The sequence below is a fragment of the Alnus glutinosa genome, chromosome 6, assembly GCF_958979055.1.
Source record: "Alnus glutinosa chromosome 6, dhAlnGlut1.1, whole genome shotgun sequence".
NCBI classification, from domain to species: domain Eukaryota; kingdom Viridiplantae; phylum Streptophyta; class Magnoliopsida; order Fagales; family Betulaceae; genus Alnus; species Alnus glutinosa.
In genome coordinates, this window is record NC_084891.1 from 14,224,032 (window position 1) to 14,235,457 (window position 11,426).

At 38.5% G+C, this 11,426-nt stretch overlaps 1 protein-coding gene and 1 pseudogene across 1 annotated transcript; one reads left to right on the forward strand and one right to left on the reverse strand.

Moving 5' to 3' along the window:
- Positions 1 to 339: 339 nt before the first annotated feature.
- Positions 340 to 4,328, reverse strand: LOC133870208 (uncharacterized; annotated as a pseudogene).
- A 5,862-nt stretch (positions 4,329 to 10,190) lies between these two features.
- On the forward strand, positions 10,191 to 10,574 carry LOC133871548 (uncharacterized). Its single transcript, XM_062308978.1, has one exon. The coding sequence runs from the start codon at positions 10,191 to 10,193 to the stop codon at positions 10,572 to 10,574; it is 384 nt and encodes a 127-aa protein (XP_062164962.1).
- Positions 10,575 to 11,426: the final 852 nt, after the last annotated feature.

Here is an 11,426-nt window from a genome sequence, read left to right on the forward strand (position 1 = left end):
ACAATCTCAGCAGTTCTTAGCCTTGACCGGATCCTTCTAGAACTTGAATCAAGATGACAATTCTTTGTTGCCTACGTGGATCATACTCAATGGGCCTCCCCGAATTTGCTTGAGCCCATAACTCTTGGATGAGTCCGTTGAGCATATCCTTGAACTTCTTTGCTCGTGCCCTCGTAACCGGCCCAATTGGTACTTGAACGAGATCCTTCAAAGCGGTGCCTTGATCTCCATCATTCCCCTCCTCTTGAAAGGATTTGCCCTCAAATCATCACCTACATCAAAAGGACTCAAATTAGTAACATTAAAAGTGGTACTGGCATTGTACTCACCAGGTAAATCTAGCTTGTAAGCGTTGTCATTGATACACTCGAGGACTTGAAAAGGGCCATCTCCTCTTGGGAGCAATTTGGAACGTCTTTTCACCGGGAATCTTTCTTTTCTCATAGGCAACCAAACCCAATCTCCGGGTTCAAAAACCAGGTTGCGACGTCCCTTGTTGGCTTGTGTGGCATATTGTTCCGTTCTTCGCTCAATTTTGAGTCTTGCTTTCTCATGAATCTGCTTCACAAAGTCAGCTTTCTTTTTGCCATCTAAATTAACGTGCTCCGTCAAAGGTAAAGGAGACAAATCCAATGGAGTTAAAGGATTAAACCCATACACAATTTCAAATGGCGAAAATTTGGTAGCAGAATGAACAGCTCTATTATATGCAAACTCAACATGTGGTAAACATTCTTCCCATGTTTTGATGTTCTTTCTAATGATTGCCCTTAATAGAGTAGACAAAGTCCTATTTACTACTTCAGTTTGACCATCAGTTTGTGGATGACAAGTAGTGGAAAACAATAGCTTAGTACCTAGCTTACACCACAAAGTCTTCCAAAAATAGCTCAAGAACTTAGCATCTCTATCCGAAACAATTGTCCTAGGCATGCCATGTAATCTCACAATCTCTCTAAAGAACAAATCAGCAACATGCGAAGCATCATCCATTTTATGACAGGAATAAAATGTGCCATTTTAGAAAATCTATCCACGACCACAAAAACTGAATCTCTTCCATGTTTAGTCCTAGGCAATCCTAACACAAAATCCATTGAAATATCAATCTAAGGCTCACTAGGAATTGGTAAAGGAGTATACAAACCGTTGGGCTGCACTTTGGATTTAGCTTGCCTACATGTGACACATCTACCACAAATTCGTTCGACATCTCGTTTCATGTGAGGCCAATAGAAGTGTTCCTGCAAAATAGCCAAAGTCTTTGCAACTCCAAAATGTCCCATTAATCCCCCACCATGTGATTCCTGCACTAATAACTCCCTCATAGAACAATTAGGCACGCATAGCTTATTTTCTCGAAATAGGAATCCATCAAGTCTAAAGAACTTACCAGAGGCGATTTTCTCACAAGCTCGATATTCCTCACAAAATTCATGGTCTTCAGCATATAATTCTTTAATGTGTTCAAAACCAAGCAATTTTGCATCAAGTGTGGAGAGTAAGGCATACCTGCGAGAAAGTGCATCGGCGACTACATTCTCCTTACCTTGCTTGTACCGAATGACGTATGGAAACGTCTCTATGAACTCCACCCATCGCGCATGTCTTTTGTTTAGCTTGTGTTGGCCCTTCAAGTGTTTCAAGGACTCATGATCGGTGTGAATCACGAACTCCTTAGGCCATAGATAGTGTTGCCACGTCTCTAAAGCCCGAACCAATGCATACAACTCCTTATCATAAGTTGGGTAGTTTAAGGCTGCCCCGCTGAGTTTCTCGCCGAAGTAAGCAATTGGTCGTCCTTCTTGCATAAGAACGGCACCTATACCAATACCTGAAGCATCACATTCAATTTCAAACGTTTTCGAAAAGTTAGGTAAAGACAACAAAGGTGCATTAGTCAGCTTCTCTTTGATTAATTGAAACGCTTTCTCTTGTTCTTCTCCCCACCGAAATCCAACATTCTTCTTGATCACTTCGGTAAGCGATGCGGCTAAGCTACGAAAGTCTCTCACGAATGGCCGGTAGAAACTAGCAAGTCCATGAAAACAACGAACATTACCAACACTTGTGGGGCTCGGCCAATCTTGGATTGCACGTACATTCTCTTCATCAACCTGTATACCTTGTGCACTAACAACAAATCCCAAAAATACAAGCTTATCGGTGTAAAAAGTGCACTTCTTTAAATTAGCAAACAACTTTTCTTTCCTTAGCACATCTAAAACGGATTTCAAATGTACTACATGATCGTCTATGTTTTTGCTATAAATGAGTATATCATCAAAATAGACAACAACAAATCTGCCTATAAATGCATGCAAAACATGGTTCATAAGTCTCATAAAGGTGCTCGGAGCATTAGTCAAACCAAAAGGCATAACTAACCATTCATACAAACCATATTTTGTTTTAAAGGCAGTTTTCCATTCATCTCCTTTTATCCTAATTTGATGATAACCACTTTTTAAATCAATCTTAGAAAATATGCAAGAACCATGCAGCTCATCTAACATATCATCTAAGCGTGGGATAGGATGACGATACTTTACCGTTATGTTGTTGATGGCTCGGCAATCAACGCACATTCTCCACGTCCCATCCTTCTTAGGTACAAGTAAGACCAGAACCGTACACGGGCTCATGCTCTCCCTCACGTGCCCTTTCTCCAACAATTCACTTACCTGCCGTTAAAGCTCCTTTGTCTCCTCGGGATTGCTCCTATAAGCTGGTCGGTTTGGCATGGTTGCACCGGGAACTAAATCAATTTGATGTTCAATCCCTCGGATTGGAGGTAACCCATGTGGTGTTTCCTCGGGGAAGACATCCTCGTACTCCTGCAAAAGAGAAACAATAGAACTAGGCAAAGCAAGGTCAAGTTCGTTATTGTTTAAAAGTGCCTCTTTGTACAAAAGTACAATCATCGGCTGTTTTGAAAACATTGCCCGCTTGATCTCACTCACTTTTGCATAAAAATTCTTTTGTTTTGTCTCTGATTTTCTCTCAAGGGCCGAACTTTGATTTTCTTTCTCTCTCTCATTTTTCTCGGCCTCTCTCTGTTTTTCACTCTTTTTCTTTTGCTCACTCTCTTTCTTTTGATCACTCTCCTTTTGTAATCTCACTTGATCCTCGTATACTTGCTGCGGTGTCAATGGTACAAGAGTGATTGATCGTTGATTAAGTACAAAAGAGTACTTGTTCGTAAAGCCATCATGCTTCACTTGCCTATCGAACTGCCATGGACGCCCTAGCAATAAGTGTCCTGCCTGCATCGGTACTACATCACACAAAACTTCATCTTCGTATTTACCGATTCGAAATGCAACTAACACTTGCTTGTTCACCCTTATCTCACCACTATCATTTAGCCATTGCAACTTGTACGGTCTAGGGTGCTTTATCATGGGCAATCCTAATTTCTCCACCATAATTGTGCTTGCAACATTAGTACAACTACCACCATCAATAATCACACTACATACCTTGTCTTTAACGTAGCACCTTGTGTGAAAGATGTTCTCCCGCTGTACTTCATCAACTCCTTTTGCTTGCAAGCTCAATGCTCTTCTCGCCACCAATGTCAATGCGTCAGGGGCTAAATACTCCTCATCGGAAACATCCTCCAATGGCGGCATGTTGTCGGTGTCGAAATCTTCATTATCGGTCACAATTTCTCCATTGGCTTGCAACACCATGGCTTGCTTGTTTGGACATTGACTTGCTATGTGGCCCCTGCCTTGACATCTAAAGCACTTAATATCACGATTCCTAGAGGTAGAGGCTTCGGTTTTACCTTGAGGAACGTGGCTGGTGGTCACGGACTTGGGCTCGGGTTTGGGCGTTTGTGACTTGTCCAGCGGCTTGGCTTGACTCAATTTCCAAGAGGTAGAACTAGAGTTATGGCCTGCACGTGTCCCACTCCCTCTCTTGAGTTGTTGTTCCACTTTGATAGCCATATGCACCATATCTTCCAATTCCAAATAATGTTGCATCTCTACCTTATCATGGATCTCCCGGTTTAAGCCAAATAAAAATCTAGCCGTTGTAGCCTCCCGATCTTCCTCTACATTAGCGCGGATCATAGCAATCTCCATCTCCTTGTAGTAATCCTCTACACTTCGACTCCCTTGTCTAAGACCTTGTAGCCTTTTGTACAACTCTCGATAGTAGTAACTTGGAACGAACCGTTTTCTCATCACTACTTTCATCTCCTCCCATGTGTCTGTTGGGCGTTCTCTATTCCGCCTCCTGTTTATCACAAGTTGATCCCACCAAGTAATAGCATATTCAGAAAATTCAATCACAGCTAATTTTACCTTCTTTGTCTCGGAGTAGTTGTGACAATCAAACACGAACTCCATCTTCTTCTCCCATTCAAGATATGCTTCAGGATCATATCTACCTTGAAAGGGCGGAATCTTCATCTTAATACCACCCAAGTTGTTATCTTCACGATTCCTAGCTTCTCTAAATCTTCCTCCGGGTCTCCTATTGTTAACAATGGAACCCCGATCTTCTTCTTCATCAAAACCAGACCCATAACGCTCTTCATCCTCCTCCCTCGGTGGAACTCTTTCCCTTCTACGAAAATTACAACCGTTTTGTGGTTGCTCCTCACGTCTATTCTCCATCTGATCTATCTGTTCGTGAACCTGCTCCATCTCCATCTTCATCACTCACCTCATCTCACTCATCATGGCCTCCATAAACATTTTCGGATCGGCCAATTTTGTATCACCTTCGACAATGCTCTTACCACTATCGTGAGACATGATTGCTGCAAAACAAAGGTTAGAAAGAAAAAAAAGATCCTCACGAATCACTCCCTTACGTGTTTACACTCAAGAAGGTGGATCACTCTCCACTCGCGTTTCACTCAAAATAATATGGCTTTTACCCTCTGATGTTCTCACCACTCTTGCCTTTTTCCACTCGATAATTCTCTCTTAGTTCTTTTGAAACTAAACAAACAACTCAAAATTTCCAGCAACAATTCACCCAGAACTACTCAAGGAATTTCATATTTGAACACAAGGAATATGGAAATTTTCAGATTAGAAATAGAAGGAATATGACTGTTTGGAATTTTGGAAGCACAGAATAATGATTTTTTTTTTTTTTTTTTTTGGACTTTTTTTTTTTTTTTTTCTAGTCACAAGCAGCAATAATAATTGTAATTGCCAAAAACGATTGATCAGATTTTCAACAAGTACATGAAACTATACAAAGGACAATTGAAAGCGACGTGTAAATCAAATTTGGAAATTGTAGATATGGAAAGAAAAATCCAAATCTTGAAGTTATTGATCAGATTTCAACAAGGACATGGAAATAGACAAAAGGACAATTGATAACGACATGTAATTCAAAGATGGAAGTTGCAGATATGGAAAGAAAATCCAAATCTTGAAATTATTGATCTGAAAATTAAAGCAAAGATTCGCCTAATCAATTAAGAATGGAATTCAAATCTGAAAATTTCAAATCTGAAAAATTAAAGCAAAGATTCGCGAAAATCACAAATCTGAATTTTGACACGATTTTTTTTTTTTTTGATGATTAGCAACTGGCTTTTAAGAATAATGAAATAAAATTTCAAAATAGTGATGTGAAGGGATATGCAAACCTGAACTAGAAACTGAGCTTTGATACCAAATGATGTGAACCCCGTCAAGAATAACGAGACCCAACAACGAAAGGGAACCCAAGACCGTTCTAAGGACAGATTCGAATGGAAAAACCTCGACCCGTTGTTTATGACAAACAAGAACCTCGGTATAAGGAAGACGCCACAAACGGTGGTAGAAATTCCGTTTGATAAGTCGAGATGAACGCCACGGGAAATCCCGATAAGTTCGAGTAGTTCTTCAAAGAACCAAAGAGAATAAAACCTCACAAGTTTTATGAATAATCAATGTCTCCTCGATTACATGGTAGGTACACCTATTTATACAAGAAAATTACTTGCAGAGAAAGTAGTTCTAATCCTAATAAGTAAACAAATCAATTCCTAGCAAGGAAAGAAAATAAAGTCCAAATCAATTCCTAACAAGGAAAGAAAATAAATAAAGATCTTAGGTAGGTAAAGAAAATAAGTCTTGCAATCCGATCCTTCTAAATTAACGAACAATCTCAGCAGTTCTTAGCCTTGACCGGATCCTTCTAGAACTTGAATCAAGGTGACAATTCTTTGTTGCCTACGTGGATCATACTCAATGGGCCTCCCCGAATTTGCTTGAGCCCATAACTCTTGGATGAGTCCGTTGAGCACATCCTTGAACTTCTTTGCTCGTGCCCTCGTAACCGGCCCAATTGGTACTTGAACGAGATCCTTCAAAGCGGTGCCTTGATCTCCATCATCTCTGCTCTCCCCGTGTCTCTGTCGCTCTCTCTCTCTCTCTCTCTCTCTCTCTCTCTCTCTCTCTCTCTCTTCCGCCAGGTCTGTCGGTATGTTAATAATTGATTTCCATTTTTAATTTTTTATAGCATCATTATTGTGGGTTCTTTAGAAATTTTGGTGTTCTGTTCAAAAATATTTTTAGTGTTTTTTTCATCTTTGTTTGTTTATTTGGGTTCTTCATTGATGAATGATGGATCATGTTCTCTGTAAGTTGTAACAACAGTTTTTTTTTGTCCTTGTGTAACTCTAGGAGAGGTCCGATTCACATGCAGTACCTAAACGGGTCAAATGAGTTGTGTAGACCCGATTCTACCCATTAGGATAAACGGGTTTCGCGGGTCGTGCCGGGTGACCCGTGAAATTATCATGTTTGTGTCGTGTCTAGAGCCCCGACCCGTTAACATAAATGGGTCGTGTTTGGGTCTAGCTTAAACAAGTCACGGGTCTTAACAGGTCGTATCGGGTACCCGTTTTGCCAGCCCTAACTGTGATAGGAGTTTTGCTTATTGTTTTGGTGTCTATTTCAGTTATGGTATCTTTGAGAGATAGGTGTTGGTATTTGGGTGTTCTAAACAAATTAATTGATGAGTTTTATTGTTGGTTGATTTAATGCTTAAATTGAGGATTAATGGCTTTTAATGAGGCTGCTAGTTTAAGTTGGTTAATTTGGTATGTAGGTATAGTGTTTTGACCAATTATGAGTATGGTGATGTTTTGATTTGGATGATTTGGTAAGTGTTCGGGTTTTGTTCAACTATTGGAAGTTTAGTAGTATTTAAAGACTGGATATTGGGATGATTGTGGATTTACCAAGTTTTAGATCATGCTCGATGTTGTGAGTGTATTTCTATTTTAGTTGATATAGCCGAATACATGTATTTTGGAAATTATCATATTTACCTAGATTATGACCTATGTTGCTTATATGTGTTTTTGACAAATTATGTTTGGTTGTTAACAATTTGATATTGGTGTTTTAAAATGAAAATGGTTGAATTTTATGATCCAAGGAAAATATAGGAGCATTGTTGTTGAGTTAAATGATTTGATATGAAATTAATTACGAAAATTGAGTATGCTGTTTTACTGTGATTTCTAATATATGTTGGTTGAAATAATTGTTAGGGTTAATATGTTTTAAACCGGATGCTTTGTTAATTGATTTGGTGCTTGGATTGATGTTCCCTAAAAATGATTGGGTTTTGTTAGAAGTGTTAAGTATTAATATTGAGACTTAACCATGTTATGTTAAGTAATAATTAATGTAGATGATGTTCCAAAGATAATTGTTTCTATATATATATATATATATATATATAAGTGTGATTAAGATTCATGTTTAGGTATGAATTTCTAAAAGAAATGTTATTGACCCTCTATGCAATAATCAGTCACGGTTGTAAGTATAAATTACTTACTGAGGGTAGTACTGGATTTCAATAGAGTTGTGTTTATGCTTTATTTTAATTGGATGCGTGTGACTGATTATTGCATATTATGAATAATCAACCTATTAATTTTGGGAGGAACGTCTTCCAAAGGTTTAGGATGGGAATAGTGCTTGAAACCGGAAACCCAATAATTCATATTGATTGCTATTGTCCTTCAAAGTGCTAGTAGAGTGACGTGGAATGTACTCTGCTAGTGCGAAAAGATGCTAATAAAATGTAATGTAGGGGGACTCGTCGTCGAACGTCCCAAATAAGGTGAAATTGACGGGTAACGGCTCTAAACGAGAGGAGTGCAATGACCATATTGAACTGTTAAACTTTGCATAGAAAACTGTCATCTAATCATTGTATCATATATCTGTTCCTTAAATAACACATAAATCATGATGTTGTTGAATGACAGTTAGCTCACTTATGGAACTATGGGGTTGTGGTTATAACCACCGTCTCATAGATGTTTGCGCAGGTTCTGAAGATTATGGAATGGATTAACTGCTAGCTTAAGAGATTTAAAGCTATGTAGTTAGGATTTTAGTGCTTTGTACTTATAAATGTTTGTACTATTTTGTATGTGATATGTTTAGGAATTTACTTGTATTTAGTAAGTTTTCATGTATGCTTTTGTGTCTTAAGTGACACATGTTTCTTTGTAATTAGTGTAAAGGATTTTTAACGTATGACTAGAGGGATTTCAGTCAAAGCTCTATATGTATTGTAAGGGAATTGTCCCTAACGTTTGTAAAGAAAAAAAAAAGATATTCATATTTTTCACTGCGAGATTTATCGTCTCTGAATGGTTAATGACACGTAATTATCAGATATAATTATTTACGCATTTTTGTAAAAAGCGGGTCGTTACACATTCGGCTTTAATGTGGCCATACTTACCACAGTGATGGCATGAGGGAGAATCCATTTGAGGATAATGTCGTTGCTGCTGAAAAGCATGATGGGGCTTGGAAGGTTTAGAGCTATTTTCCTGATCCGAGGCTGCTGATGTCAAATCTGAGGATAGTGTGGCCTGATGTGTCTAGAGACACCACAATGATAGCAGGTAGACTGACTTTGTTTGCTGAAATGCTTCTTGAAGGGCTCTGCAAATTTGCGATTAGCATTTTCACAAATAACAAAGTCCTTACCTCTTTGAGATATATGCCTCCTATGGGGTGGAACATATTTATCTGAAGAAGTTTTCTCAATAAGGCCATTTCTGGAATCCTCCTACTTCTTCCAAGGTTTGTGGGATTTTAACAGATAACACTTTGGTCTAATATGACCAACCTTCCCACAATGATGACAAATAGAAACAAACTTACGTTCCCGAATCCTTGGAATTAGGCTTCACACAGTTATTTAATCAAGAATTTTCAGAAAAAGCTGCTTCTACTATCACAGGCTTAATATCAACAGAATCTAATTCAAAATCAGAAGCATGTGAAGTAGAAGTACTTAAATCAATAGTTAAACCAGGCTTGTTAGAAATATCTGAATGAATACACAGCATACTTTTCAAATTATCACTTGAGAATTTTTTCAAGAGATTTTCAAATTCCTTTAATTTATTTTCAAGTTTATCAATAATGTCAAATATCATGGTATTCTCAGATTTCAAATAGTCAATTAACACATGTGATTCAGACAATTGTATAAACAATGACTCTTTTTCTTGCTTCACCTTTTTGAGCTATTTTGGAGAAACAATTTTATCCAATTTAGCAAAAACTTTAGAGAGCTCAATATCATAATTTTCTTCAGATAACTGAGAGAAATCCATGATAAAATGTGTAATAAAAAAAATAGAAGTCACAAAGAGATAAGGGTCACACTCAGGGATTAAATTATACCGAGGTTCTTGTTTGTCATAAACAACGGGTCGAGGTCTTCCATTCGAATCTGTCCATAGAACGATCTTGGGTTCCCTTTCGTTGTTAGGTCTCGTTATTCTTGACAGGGTTCACATCATTTGGTATCAGAGCACGGTTTCTAGTTCAGGTTTGCCTATCCTTTAACAACTTTCATTCCTGTGTTTCTTCTTTAGCCGTCCACATCATTTATCTCTTCTTAGCCGAATTTGCCTACAACAATAGCTTTCAGGCAACTATTGGAATGGCACCATATGAAGCAATGTATGGACGGAAATGTAGATCCCCACTATATTGGGATGAAGTGGGTGAGAAATACCTCATTGGGCCGAAGATGATACAAGACATGAAGGGCAAAATTCAATCATTCGGAGAAGGATGTTGACAGCTCAAAGCTGACAAAAGAGTTATGCAGACAAACACCGTCGTCAATTGGAATTCAATGTGGGTGACCTTGTGTATCTAAAGGTGTCACCGATGAAAGGAGTAGTGCGGTTTGGCAAGAAAGGGAAGCTGAGTCCAAGATTTGTAGGATCCATTGAAGTTAAAGAAGTGGTTGGCCCCGTGGCATACAAAGTCGAGCTACCGCCAGCCTTATCTGGAGTCCATAACGTCTTCCATGTATCAACCTTGAGAAAGCATGTTCATGACCCGCGTCTTATCGTAGATTTTGAACCCCTTCAAGTTCAAGACGACCTCAAATACGAAGAATTGCCAGTTCAAATTCTTGATCGCAAAGAACAACGGTTAAGGACCAAAACTATTCTTTTAGTTAAAGTCCTATGGCGAAACCCTGATGTTGAGGAAGCGTCTTGGGAACTTGAACATGAAATGAGGAACAAATATCCACATTTGTTTTGAGGTTTGAAAACTCTTTGCAGTATTTGATTGAAATACTTGCTATGTTTTTAAATGTCATACATTTGTGTTATATATTTGTTAGTCTTGGTTTTCAGGCATGGATCCAGAAGGGAATCCTATGCCACCTGGTTTTCCATTAGTACCGCCTGCGTCAGTTGATGTACCAGAAGAAACACCGGCACCTGCTGATATTTCGTTGGAGCAGCCAGCTGCCCCGGACCTGTTTATGTTAGGGCCCATACCTTTGGGTGTGTTTGACCCAGTAGGAGAGTTCATGTTATTACAACAGACTTATTTTAATAACCAAGCTCTTAATAAAGTAATACTCAATAGGATGGCCCAGATACATCATGATATGGGATGGGCATTTCGATGGAAAACTTTGACCTTGAAGATGAAGACCAGCTGGAGGCAGAAGCTCCTATTGACCAAGCAGAAGAAATTCCTGCGGCACCACCCATGGATATCTTCATTGATGATGAAGATGACTGGGTAACAAGAAAGAGATTATAGTTTCTTGATTGTTATTAGATTGCATCATAATTATTAGGATTGCAAATTTTGAGGACAAAATTTTTGTAAGAGGGGTGGGATGTAATACCCGAAAATACTACGCTTAGGATGATAATGTGCATATGCATGCATAAGTATAAAATTTAATTATTATTTTTAGTTTAAATAGAATTGTATATATGTATATAAGTAGAGAAATCGGATTAGTAAAGAAATTACTAACCAAAAGCGAAGTCGATTGATCAGATATTAGAATCGATCCAGCGACTTAAAATTTGCGGGTAAATAGGATCGATCATGATGGAGATCAAGGCACCGCTTTAAAGGATCTCGTTCAAG